The following is a 14,320-nucleotide window of genomic DNA, read 5'->3' as shown; positions in this document are numbered from 1 at the left end:
ACCATCAGCAAGTTTAGCATTTTGTCATTTGTTAAGTTAAAGTTTGAAGTGTTCATTCGCCATCACAAAACCACACAACATCAGGCAGTCATTCTTGGGTTCTTTGACGAGATCTAGCCAGCTACACCTTCAGAAAGTGTCCAGAGGCATTGAAACGGTGACAAAAAGGCTGCACAAATGAATGTGCCTTGACACCGTCCGAAAGCACACCCTGACGTCATCCACTACATTTCGGATAGAAGAAAACAAACACACGTGACCGCACCTCTACCTGATCAACGCGCATCTTCCACCCGCGCAGAGGCACACATGCAGACATGCAGACATGCACACACCAGCACAGCACAGCCGTGCGCATCGCGGTCCCCAGCAGCCCCACAGCGGGCTCTGGTGAAGTTACCTGGTTGAAGCCCTCCTGAAGCACATCGAGCAGATTTCCTCTCGACAGGGATGCGATCATGCTTGCGCCTGCGTGCTCCCCGCGGCGCCGAGCCGGGGCTTGGAACGCTTGGAACGCTCAGAACACGGAGAGAGGTTCGAGAACACACCCCGGCCCGCGTGCAGCGCCCATCTGTGCAGCCCGTTACAATGAAACAGGATACGGCTCGAGGCTGGGGGGTAGACTGAGCATGCGCACGACCCGCGGCTCGCCGTGACAGTGTCGTCATGGCGACGCCTCCGCTCTCAGCGTGGTGGAGAAGATGCTGCTGCTCTGCTGGGCTCTTCTCTCTCTCTCATTTGAACTGCGGTTTCTTGGTTTCAACACACAGTGAAGGGAAAGGGGAGGTTCAAATCCACCAACCAACAACAAAGTTTCCCTTTTTGCAAGATAGCCATGGTTCATTAACACAATTACTGAAATAAGGTTACATTTGAAAAGAGACTTGTATCGGAGGTTCTTCGGCTTCTTTTCAAACAGATCTGACTTTCAAATTTAAATAGATGGGCCTAATTCAATAAGGCAATGTTCATTCGTTATCAAAAATATACACGAGCAGGACAGATCAAATGGAAGTTGGTCTTCATAAATACTTGATGCTACACTTTCTATTGATATTGATCAAGATGGATGGACTCGTCCACCTCTTTCAGATCGTCCCAACAGAGTCAATTAAAGTGAAAAAAATAACCATTCCAACAAATGAATACCTCTACTGCCATGACTTATTTCCCAGTTACAGAAAGTTTAAATATTCCCAAGGCCCACCACCAGCATTAATTCTACAGGTTTTGTGGGGTGTTTTTTTTCTGTGAGGAGGCTTTCTTACCCAGTCTTAATATCCTGGCAGAGCTTGAATGGGATCTCAGGAGCTAAGGAGTTTCTGGACAGGGTGTAGCCGACATCAATGGTGCTTTACCATCAGGGCAGCTTTAATCCAATTTAATGACCTCCTATCTAACAGAGGGGCTTAAAAAGCAAAAGTCTCCGTCTGTTTCCACAGCCAGTCTGAATAATCACACAAATGAATGATGGGTAACAACAGGAATAAATAAATACATACAATGAGAGATCTTTGTCTCCGTCATATTTAAGTTTGTCCTTCTCCTGTAACACACCCATCATGTCTCTGTATTCGAGTGGCCCTGTTCAAATGAGTTGTCTACTCGTCTGTCACAATGACAAGCCAAACCAGTGGCTCAGCTCTTTAGATCTAGTCGCCAAGAGCTACAGGGTTTCTGCTTTCCTGCTGGATTGTGGCCCCCTGGGCACGGGAGTGAAAGAACAATGATGCAGGGCCTGGGGTCGAAGTGTTTAATCTATACCTCAGCTATAGGATGATGCTTACACTACTACCTCTTTAAACAGGACAGCCAGAGTCCCAGGGTCCACCCATCGATCGCACGCACACAGAAAGTGTCTGAAGCTCCTAATTGCATCCCAGATTGCAAGCAGGGAATGAGAGGCAAGGGTGGGGTATTGCCTTTGAACCTAAAGATGAGGTCCTACACTTTAATCAGTCATGGGGATAAACGCAGGGGAATTTGTATTTTATTTGTTTTCAATTTTCTTTTCAGCAGAGATCGTCCACCCCCCCCCCCCCCCCAACTGACGGCTCTGGGATGAGAAGGAGGAAGAGGATTAATGCAGAGTTTCCCAGGACATAGCAACAAGACCCAGGATGCAATTCTCCTCATCCCCTCTCACTGCGGTTCATTTGGAAGCAGACCAGGAGTGGCTGTTCATTCACTCCTCCCTTAAATCCAGTTGAAGAGCAGTGTATGCTGTCCCCTTAGCCACAGCAGACTGGCCTCTTCGGTTCAGTCACTATTGTTTCCTTTGGAACTCGATTCATTTCCTTTTCCTCACCATATTGCAGGGCAACAGACCAAACACAAGCAGCAGCTGTTTACAGTGGACTGGATAGGGGCAAGTCACAGCTCAAGACTGCTTCAATCCCTTATTGCACAACCTCTTATTGGAGGGGGAGGCTTCCCTTATGCAAGTTCATAAATAAATACATTTGACTACTGGTGAAAAGTGTTTTGATATACTGTAGGCACTAATTTGCTACCCTACCAGTAATTATTTTTTACAAGGACCAACTTGAAGACCAGTAACTGGAGCTGGTTAACAGTTAACAGTTCATCCGATCAGGCAAAGCCCACACAATACCTTGTGTGTAGAGAGGCAGCAACCAGGTCTTCAGATACAGATACTTCTTCACAGGTTGCCAGTTTCAGGAATTAAGAGACGAGGGGGGTTGAGTGCTCTTGCCGCAGATTATTTTTTGATCAGCGGTAATCCTCTCAGTGCGACAGCTGGATAAAAGGCATACCAACCCCGAGAGACTCAAGACTGTGTCACGGCTGTGGGCCTAAAAAAAAAGGATTTTTTTGTCTATTTTTATTTCCACTTGTGTAGTGTGTGCAGTCAGACCCTCTATGGGGATTTATAACGCCATTTTTTAAGGGATGCCTCCAAGGGCCCGGCCTGCACACCACCCCCATCGGAGCAACAGAGCCGCTGGGCCAAAAGACCGGTCCCCTGACGCGAGGGGGCCTGTACACTCCACTGAGCTCATAGAGGGACTACATCATTGTAACTAGCTCTCACACACTATGAGCCGCAAGAACCTTTTTCCCCAAGACCGCCGAGGGAGGTCGTCAGAGGCCGTCCATTTTGGACACTACAGGACTTGCTGCCAATCTCATAGGCTGACACCTAGGGACAAACAGGGAAGAGCTGCTGTCCCATCCTTCTCCAGAGGCAGTTGTCCCCAGAGATCTGGGAGGAACAAGCTGCGGTCTCATGTCTGTCCCATTGCCAGTTGGGAGTGTATCTGCCCCCTCTGCCAAGAACTAGGGAGGGTGAAGGAGCTATTCTGACCTACAAGCCCCTGAGGCTGTTTAACAAGCAGAATCAGGTCCTGTTATGCAAAAATCGGTTTCTGAAAATTCAAAATCCGAACAAAAATGCTTTTATGTCTTTAACTGTGTGTCAGCTGTCCCTTAGGAACTCCACAGTGTTGTAGCTTTGAGCTTTTTTCCATTAGCACTATGGTACCACAGTCCTTTCCCCTCCCAGGGATAAGTATCGTGGGAGTAACTAATACAAAAACAGCCATCCATGTTTTATTACGCAATGGGCATTCAAATACCACCAATGTCTGTACATTTTTAAGTGGGACTGCACTAGCTTTTCACCAAGTCCCCATACACTGGATCACAGCTCTGTGTGCCCCTGAGACACGCGCGATGTGCTGAAGGGAGTGAGACAACAGCACTGAAAAAGTTTAATATAACTATTTAGCTTTGAAAAAGTTGAATCTAGTTGTAGGCCTATCTCTCTGTTCTTTTGGAATATAAATACAGCCCTAAATGCATCATAGAACAAATGTGTTCTACTGTGTTTTGCTCTGCTGTCTAACTTATATTTGATTGTCCTTACACTCCAAAATGTAAACATAACAGTTGCCATGTTTCCTATAAGTCCTCCTGCTCAAGGGCACCTGACAAATAATACATGAGTCTGTCATGCCCAGGACTACAATATATTATATATGAGATGATTTCCACTGTCTCATGGACTCTGGACTGGAGGCCGCCAGGAGCAAGAGCACAGTTACATCACTGGGTCTATAGATCTGGGAACAAACACCTCCCAGAGCTTCCAATCGGCCTCTCAACAGAGTCCCACCAACACGCTGAGCAGAAGCCTTGGCATAACAGGGAACATTGTGGTTTAACAATCAATCAGTTCCCTCTGTTAGTCACCAGTTTGTCTCACATCTCAGCTGACCAACAGAATGCCTCGCGCTTTGAGCACACAGGCAAAGTCATTGAAAAAGCTCCTGTCCCAAAGCGTGACTCAGGAAGGAGTAGCGGAGATGACCGCGAGTCTCATTGAGATGGGGAAAGTACTTTTTCATTGACAAGCAGCCAGTCTGTGAGCTCGGTGGACAGGAGCCTGGGTGTGCAGACGTGACAGGACACAGCGAGGTGCTGGGAGCCTTCACTGACTGTGTGTGAGCGGCACAGACACACGACATGACACTGATTGCAATTGAGTGATCAGTCTGCTGGACTCAATCGAGTTACTGGTGATTGATACCATTTTTTTTCCCTTTTATCAGACAACTGTGCTTTGCTTTACGCCGCACAGATGACGCCGCAGTTCAAACGCAGGGACTTTTAATGTTTGCCATCTTTTACAGCCAGCTGAACTACATTTGACCCGAACGCCAAACAAGTTCCAGCAGGCTGCTCTTTGGGTCTTAACTGATCTTCTTAATGTTTTCTTTGTTCCAGCAGTTAAGAGATTTGATTATTTGCACATGTGCTTATAAGACACGCCTTGTTGTTACTGAGACATGTTTTGTTTTGTGTTGGCCAGCGGTATGTTGTGGCGATGCTGGGCCCCCCAAACTCAATTCAGTCAAGCGCTGTAGCCGGTCTGCTCAAACTGCCATTCATTCCCTGCCCCCATACAGCAAATATGTGCTGAGCGCAAGATATACGCTATCAGCTGATGAGCGAATGTGAGAGGTGAACTGTCCTTGTTCCAACGAACCCTTGCCCTAACTTTAGGGTGCACGAGCAGCACTCTTGAAGTCATTTTCTATGCACAATTTATTCCCCTGTGATATTTTTCTATTGGTATTTATCAAGCTGAATGCATTGAGAGGATGTTATGAATGAATTAACTGAAGCAAAACAGTCGAGACACACAGGCAAACAGTTTTCTGAGAGATGTGCATCACTGATGGATCCTTCAGAGCTTCAGTATTTGTGGGTAACAAAAGGAGATCAAATTCTAGAGATAAAGGGCATTTCCCACTTTCTCAGTTTTGTAAGCGGAAGGAGAAATATTTTGAAAATATCAGACGTTATGATCTCTGCTGGGGGACTCGTGAATCTGGTGGCGGTTTCAGCGAAGATCAGTTGTGAAATCCATCTCTGCCTCGGTTTAGATACTTCACTTTCTCTCTCTCCCTCTTCCTCGCCAATGCCACGATCTCGTGTCTGATGAATGTCTACTGTGGGGCTGGTATGTTTCCAGAATAAGGAATAAATGTATAAAACAGTGCAGACCACCTTCTGTTTTTGATTTCATGCCACAATTCATATACAATTCCAGACAACATACCTTAGTGTTTAGAGCTAACAACCGCGCTTGCATCACTGCATAACATACAAAGGAAGAGGCACAACTTTGTAACTTTGTTACTTCCCTTTCAACTTTGGTTTCCTGCAGATCGCTGTTGCAGCACAGCACAGCTTTCATCAATTACCATTAAATCGTCCCCTGGCTGCGACTCCCCACACGCTCTCCTTCAGCCGCAGCTCAGAGAGCACTTCTAAACAGACCCGATCACTTCAGCCCATTCAGAAACCCAGTCACTTTGGCAAAGCTGACTGGTTCTCACTGTGCACCGAGAAAGAGGCTCAAGACAACAGAGGACATAAATAAATCAGCCCAGCGGCAGCTCTGCTCATGAAAAACTAAAACCAGCTGCTCAATTTTACAGAGACCGCAAACACACGTGGATCAGATGTGGATCCGAACCTCCCGCGGCTGCTGAGGAGAAAATCTCTCAAAAATGATCATTATAAATAAATAAATATATTAAAACACCTTGGCTTTGTTCTTCTCTTCCGTTTGTTTGATTGATTGCACTTTTAAGGCATTTTGTCAAAATGTTATTTTATAAAAATCCCAATGTTGACTGTTTCACAGCCCCCCAGCTCATGTGGGCTTTCATCTCCCCCGGTCAATGCTGGCCTGCGGTGACAGGAATAACTGCCATCCTACCTGGGAAAGCACAGAGTGACCATGTGGATTTAAATTAGGCAAACCAACATGAACAACAGAAATGGAAGAGCTAATTAAAGCAATACGACATAGTGGGTCTTCAAAGCCGCTCAGTTAATAATAACACACACACACACAGACGTGAAGGCATCACTGCACACAACCCACATCCTTCCTCCTGCCCCTTCACTTCCTCCCCAGCGCAGGTCTGAGCGTTTACTGGCCTGTTTACAGCCTCACGCTCCTGCAGCCCCACCTCCACACACCTCTCCCAGCAGGGTCACCCACACACCTGCTTTTCCCCGACGGCGAAACAAAATGCCGAGGTTCCACTGCTTTTCATGTGGAAATATGCAAGATTCAAGAAGAGTACGCACAACAGGCTGGGATTCACATCGCTTATGGCACCAAGCAGCGTACTGGGCCGTTTTGAATCCATACTGCAAAGACGATGTGCCTGGGCAACTTCAAAACAGAGGACTGACACACTGACTGACAGAGATAAACTGAAAAGGAAATGACAAATACCCTTTAACAGCAGGGGTCCACTGGTAGCCATTCTGACTAGAATTACCAGAGATTTATCCCACAATATATAATAATAATAATAATAATAATAATAATAATAATAATAATAATAATAATAATATGGATCACCAAAGGCTGATTATATCCACTCAGCTGTCTCGAGTCATTTTCTTTTATTAAGTGTGTAGAGCCCTCTGGTGGCAGAATATGACACAATATTAAGGAATTGTTCTGAGGCGATATCTGTATGAATTTGAATGAATTGTGTCCTGAATTCACTTATTTTAATTATATTGGACTCAAGTACAATGGCTTAAATGAAGGTACAATGCTGCCCCAAAATAAGGTGACTGTCAAGACCAAAACACAGCTTCTCCTCCCCCAGCATCTGGTGAACCAAGAGGCTGCTTCTCTCGAGAGGGCTGAAGTTTGAGACCAAGTAAAGGGCTTACAGACTGCTAGTTCCCCTGGGAAGCAGGCAACTGCTGCTGGTGACTTTCAAGCTGGATTACAACTAACCTGCCCACAAAACTGTTCTGCCTCCAAGAAATGAAAAGCAAAGTACTATGAATAATACAGAAATGATCTTCCATTAATTCATGCTGCTGTGCCTTGGATTTATCCTTAACTTACCTTTATACTCTCTTTATTGTCTGATTTCAGACTTTCCTTTTTTCCTCCCCCTTCTATTTTTTCCTTACACCACCATAGTAAGTAGTGAATACCAGGATGCCAAGGTCTCAGCTTCACAACAGAACCACATTACAGACATTTTGCTAATTCCTCACTTTCATTTATGCACATCACTCCTTCTGGTTTTGCTCGGCCTTTACACAGCCTGGTCGACAGAGACAGATCATGAGAAAAGGGCCACAAAATCCCATTGGTGTTAGTTGCATCCCTCAATGGCCCCAGTGATTGGCGATGAAGAGCCCTTATGAGGTGCAGGACTTCAAAACAATGACATCGACATCACGTATGAGAGCGAGAGACCATTGAACAGTTTCCAGAGATTGGGGATGAGAGTGACCCAGACTCCCAGACAACCAGCCTCTGGTTTCTTCTGAAGATTCGGGCCAAACTCCTTACTCCACATATCTGGACTTTAAAGCAGGCTCACAACACTGACGTCCTGCTCATGTCCTGAGACACAGACAAGATCAAAAAAGGTTGCTGTGGCTGCTTTAAAGATGCCTTTGATCGCAAACACTAAGGACACATTATGGAGAATTAAACTCACACAACCTGCTAGTGGGGCAGATGTCCCTCCTTCCTCTGTGCTGATTGTGACAGACGAGAAGACCTGCTCCAGGGTCACATGATGCCCATCCACCTGCAGAAGTGGACTGAGTGGACCGAGACAACTGGGCCGATTCCCAGCTCCCAGAAGAGCAAAATGACAAGTCTGATTCACAGAACAGTGAGTAGCTACACAATCAACAGATCCTGTATGAACTGCCTCTAACGGAGAGCACATGACAGCATACCAGTTTGGCCCCTAAGCAATAAACACATTTATTTTCTGATTATAAATGTATTATTTTTTCCTTCGCCATTGGGAACTGAGCCTTGGAGCACAGATCTCCCCACCTCCTGACCCCCACAGTGAGGTGAACATGAAAGAAAGGAGAAACGTGTGTGCATGGGAAAATGAGAGAGCAAGTCTGTGTAAATTCAAATGTGTGTTAGCGATCTGTTTCCTGAATAAAGTGAGTCCTGTTTCAAAGTATTATCCCAAGTATTTTAAATACAACAAGGGTAGAATACAACCGGGAGTGCCCACAACCATGTCAGTATAACTGGAACGGGGTTGAGTTTGATCCTCTTTTGATTGACACAGAAAGGTACCCTGTCACAGAAATGACAGGAATAACATGGTAAAATGTTAGGACACTTTCCTTGCGCGAATCCAGGAGAGAGACGAGGGAACTTGCTCAGTGGCAAACTATGCAGATGATACACAGTTGTACAGCTATACTGTGCTTCAGTTATGAATTGTCAAAGCACTCTCGCACTCCACTCTACTTTGTTTTTTTCTTATAAACAGCATATAGATCAAAATTGGCATTGTTGTTTTTGCTACAAGCTCATATCAAGTGATAAAAATAAATATATGACAGGTTACGGTTCCAAGAAAATATCAAGCAGGCATCAGCTAACACTAGGTGTGGGTGTAGGATTGTGAGCCCTGCACCGGTGGGCTGAGGCAGGTACTTACAGACCCCTCCACGGCCGCTTCGCTGCTGACTGAAGCCATATCCGGGTCAGGGACACAGGAGCACCCGAACCAACTAGGCTCTGAAAGAGACACAGTGTTAGAGCACCCGACTTCCCTGGACACCTCAGATATGGACCAGTCTAACGGTAACTGTTGTCACTGGGAAGGATAAACAGCCATCTGAGCAGGGCCATGTCATGCTAAGTAATGGCTAAAGCCTGATTACTTCATAATCCCACTGGGAACTCCTACTCAGAACTAAATTAGGATCCTGTCATAAACATTTCCCCAACAACAGGACTGGTCCACCTAAATGCACCTAAACAGCAGACACATAAGATGCTTGTTATTTTATATTCTGGTTTTGTATTATTTATTGATTTGTTTTTTCATGTGTAAACTTAAGTAACATTTTACAACTTTGTTGAATAGGAGTCTTCTTGGATGATGACGTAATAGACAACAGCAATATTTAGGCTTATAATAACAATAATAAAACAAATAAGCCCAATAACTAAAGTGATCACCAACATAATTATTTCCGTTCAGTATATTACAGTATGCATTTGAGCACCTTCTTCTTCTTCCTCTTCTGATTATTATCGTTTCAATTGCGAGACAACAGTAACAATTAGATGTTCGCACTCTCACAACCCTCAGTCTCCGTTTCTAAGCTGAAACAGCAGAGTAAACGGGCGGATGAGAAGCAGATCAAGCGATCGGCCAAAAGAGGCGCTCCATCCATCCATCCATCCATCCATCCATCCATCCATCCAAGGCAAAGCATGCACCGACTCCTCCTGAAGCATGCCGAGATTGCCTGTGGCTCGTAACGCAGATGGGGGTTATTTTGGGGGCTGTACTCACTGCGAGGGGAGTCCCGCACAGGGGGGGTGCCGTCCGTCCGTCCGTCCGTCTGGTTTCTGGCTGGATCTGCGCTTTTCTCCGCATCCAAAAAGCAGAAATAACTTTGTTTCCGCGCAGTGTTGCAATGAACAGCAGTATCATTCCCACACCGGGGGAGGGGGGTTTCTATGGGAACCCAAGCTGCAACACTGGGCTGTGTAATAACCCCCCCCCCGCCGGAGCACAGCTCACACTCATTCATTTTGATTGCCCTTCCGTCCTTTAATGCACAGGAACGCACCCACCCATTGTTTAAATGCATCACATACATCGCATATCGCGACACGCCGAGCTTCTGATCTGAAACAGAGCCAGACGCGTCCATCACTCAGTGCTTTCGTTTATTTGATTTGTTTCACAGTGAGGCACACTTTCAAATACAAGATTTCGTTATAGCGACACGTCAGGATCACGTCCCTCGTTTTACAGCATGGTGAGCAAACACACACAAGCCAACATCAATCGTGCACAGCAACAGGCGCTGTCAGTTTATTAACCAGTGCAATGCAAATGAAATGAACTCCTTCTCTTGTTTAAATAAACGAAAAACGCATTTACACTATTTACACTTACACAAAGGAAGACATCTTGATTGTAGAAAGAATCAAACGGTGATAATTACAATTTATTATGGAGCTCTGAAATCGAGTGCTGCTCATCAAACTGTAATCTTTATCCCAGGCAAAGGAGATATAATGAATCAAAAACTGTAGGGTGGCTTTCAAAGTTGGAGCACAATTTTCTCCCATTCCCCTAAAAACAATCAGTTTATGGCACACAATGGAGTAAATGGAGAAAAGAGATTCTGTTCTGCATTCGTTTTTTCCCCCCTGAAATTGATCTGGATATAATTCAGTGAATTTTTAAAGTTGAAATCTGGTCTAGATGATGATGATTATTTAAAGTTGTATCCCTTATGAACCCAATGTGACATATGGGTCACAAACATTTACCAAGCAGGACAAAAATATATTATCCCTATTTAGCAGGCCTCAAAAGTACATGATCTGCAAAAGAATGATAGGAACACGAGGTTAGCGATAACGATTTACAGAAAGAGACTGCTGCTTAACTGGGAAGGATGGATTTTTCTTTCAAAGTAATCTTATAAAACAAATGATTAAAAAAATAAATAAAAGTGTACCGTTGTGTTTTCCCAACATTACAAGTGCATTTCGGAGCTTTGTTTGTGATGATGTTGTCAGAATATATGTATCTATGAACACAACAATGTCCAAAATTCATGACTAAATGCGCGTTCATTTTCAAAACACAGTAATGTTCAGAAGTTGGGGGGGGGGGGGGAGCTGATACTTGTGGAAACAATTGCGCAAAACCTTAAATGTAATCTCCACCCACTATGTTGTAATACATATAACCTCCAACCGCTATGCTGTACATATTTCCAGTTTCTGTCTGGGGCCGGTCAGTGCACACCGTGAAGACGCCGGCCAGCGGTCGTGCAGAATGGAGGCCGGGATTTGGCCAATCGATCAGACTATCAAAAATCACCAGGTGTTGCATTTCACAGCGCCCGGGGATCTGCGAACTCCCCTGGGTGAAGCCCTCTCTCTCCGTGCGTGCGATCGGCATTTCAAATCCACTTTCTGCATGGAAATATGCTACTTAACAAAATTAAATTTAAAAAAGCGGGGGAATGAGGTGTCGAACCGGGAGCCCTGTGCGAATCAGCACTATACCAGCGTTCCCTTCTGAGAGTGACTTTTCTTGAGTCGGGGCCTGGGGATGGGTTTATGCATGCCTTCTTGAGGGATGAAAATATCCACAGGCTTGGGGGCGACGGGCGGCCGGTTGGAGCTGGCGGAGCGACGGGGCATGCGTTTCCGGTGGACAGGTGGGGGGGGCGCGGGCGTCTGGGGCTGGAAGTCTATGGTGGCGTACTCGGTGCAGGTGCTGGACAGCGCCGGCTCCTGGCTCCCCATCCTCGGGTAGGGGGGCGGCTGCAGGACTTGAATCTCGGCGTACTGCACCTCGGCCTGCGGCACGACCTGGTTGCGTGGCTTGTTGACCACCGAGTACAGCGCCATGTCGGCCACCGTGTCGTACATCGGCCCATCCGCCGGCTTTAGAGAAAGCGAGAGAGAGAGAGAGACGGGCAAGTGAGATAGAGACGGATTAAATCGTGCAAAGGAAAAAGGAAGAGATGGGAGAATGAGAGAGAGGTGGTGGGAGAGGGCGTGGGGAGTGAGAGAGAATGGGATGAAATGGAAAAGAAAGAAATTGATAAATGGGAATAAGAGTGAAAGAGAGAGAGAGAGGATAGTGAGATACAGAGGGATGCATTAGGAAAGAGAAAGAAAAAAGAATGGGTGTCAGATCATTTCTGATTTGTAAGATATTACAAACCTTGCCAGCATTTGGGAACAAATGTCAATACAGCTCCTGAGGACAGAGAGGGAGGGAGGGAGAGAGGAAATGCAAGAATGGCATGAAACCAAATCCAAGAGAAAAAGTGAGAGAGTGGGACAGACACAGAGACAGGCAGATTGAGCAAGACCAAATGCAAACAAAGACAAACAGACAGACACAATCAGAGATTCAGACAAAAGGAGAGGGACACACCTGCTCTTGTTTGCAACCTTCCTCATATGCTTTGCTCATTGTTTTCATTTTGAAATTGCATGAAAAAAATACATTTTTCAGTACAGTTATAATGTATTTTACAGTAACATTATAACAATTCTAGCAATTTAAAAATCACTGTATGTGTCAAAAACAACATGAACAAAAGCATATTCCATTTGCTGCAACCAGAAACCCAGTCTTATTCATTTGTACTTGGCAAAGTCTCTGAACAAACTTCACAGAAACTCGAACAGAGAACAATAACAGGCCAACATCACCACCTTGTGGCAGAGTCTGGAAGTGCAGTGTCTTCTTAAGCAGAGGCAAATCTGAATGAGATGAACACTGAAAATGCAGGGGGAGCGACAGGCCAGTTTCTGCATCTGGTTTAATAAATAAGCTGCCACAGAAACATCACACAATCACTAAAAATACTTTCCACCCTATGTTCAAGACTCCATATCAGCTCTGGCTCTGAAACGGGTGGTTTGCCACTTGTTCAGACCCACAGAACCAGACTGTTGGACACTAAGCAGCATTGGAACAGAACACAATGGGCGAGTGCATGTGCGGGAAGTGAAGAAGCTGAGGGCGAGGTGTAGACCAGGATGTGAAAGTGTGGGGAAGCCAGAGAGAGCAGACAGGACACCAGGCACTGTACCTGCTGGGAGACGGGCTGCTTGGCATCTAAAGGAAAATAAACACAACACGGATAAATATATGATACATAGATGTAGATTTAGATGTATGAATTAAGAGTTTCTCACAGTTCTATACACAGGATGGGTCTGATCTAAAGAGGTGAAAGACAAACAGGATGATGTTTTTTTTGTTTGTTTGTTTTACTCATCAAACCATTTCAGTTCCTCATATTTTACTAATCCCTGCAGTTTTGGTGCTTTGACCCCAATCCAGATATAATGGATGACGTTAAAGAGGCACAAGAGGTATATTCAGTGTCCAGCTTACGGGGTTTGAAAATGCTCTGAAAGATCGCATTATATCATTTTTTTTCCGTCCCATTCAAAGCTACAGTTTTCTCGCTGTCAATGGCTTATTTTTCAGTTTCATTTCCTTGTGGTTTTCATATCCCGTTTTATGTATCTGGAGTAATTCCTTGGTAGTTTTAAATTAGTTTGTTCTTTCATTTACGATAAAATGTAACTATTCTAGCAAAACCAGCTTCTGGGAAGAGCGGCGACTGGAAGTGTGGTGGGGACCTTGATCTGGGGAGCACAGACTTCAGTGTGCAACATCTTGGCCATGTTTTTTGTATTATTATTATTATTATTATTATCTGTAACTAATAACCCATCTCACCCTTCGAAATACATCTTTTATAATTGAATGTCATCGTCGTATTATTTAATGATGTGATCATTTTGAATGAAGACAGGTCAGTAATTCAGAAACATATTCTATGGCAGGGTGGCCCCTCCTGTCCCCCCCTCCACAGGCACTCACAGGCTAGATGCCATAAATATTATATTTGCATCATTATTGCAGCAAGACTGTGTAACCCCTGTATGAATTTCAGCTTTGTGTATCATTGTGGAGAGGCCAGCTGCAGTAGTTCTGTGTAGCTGAATGTTTTTATACAAATATTTTCATCCAAGGCCACAGAGAGAACAGAAGACAGAGCAGACGTGTGTGATAAAGTTTAGGGTCCCTCACTGACGTCAAGTAGTTGCCCGGCACCCAAAGGGAGTCATCTTTTATACGACAGTATGTTCCTTAGAAAAGTGTTAGACTTGTCTTCACGACTGGCCATCTCCAGAGCTCTTGGTTAGAGCGGAATAAACTATTTTGGTATTATTCTAAATAAATCG

The 14,320-nt window shown here is 45.0% G+C and overlaps 1 protein-coding gene across 4 annotated transcripts in view; it reads right to left on the bottom strand.

Annotated features, from left to right (window-relative positions):
* The window catches only part of LOC136754317 (dixin-A), a 46,294-nt gene extending 36,301 nt beyond the window's left edge, over positions 1–9,993 (bottom strand). For 3 of the 4 annotated variants that reach the window (XM_066710506.1, XM_066710510.1, XM_066710508.1), the window contains exon 1: positions 401–597. In XM_066710506.1, coding sequence (XP_066566603.1) covers positions 401–460 — 60 coding nt within the window. In that variant the 5' untranslated portion in view covers positions 461–597. Of the gene's footprint in view, positions 1–400; positions 598–8,999; positions 9,080–9,866 lie in introns of those variants that run through there. The other variant, XM_066710509.1, reaches the window with a different exon arrangement.
* Positions 9,994–14,320: the final 4,327 nt, after the last annotated feature.

This window comes from Amia ocellicauda, chromosome 1 (assembly GCF_036373705.1).
Source record: "Amia ocellicauda isolate fAmiCal2 chromosome 1, fAmiCal2.hap1, whole genome shotgun sequence".
Lineage (NCBI taxonomy): Eukaryota > Metazoa > Chordata > Actinopteri > Amiiformes > Amiidae > Amia > Amia ocellicauda.
This window is presented reverse-complemented; position numbering and strand designations above follow the sequence as displayed.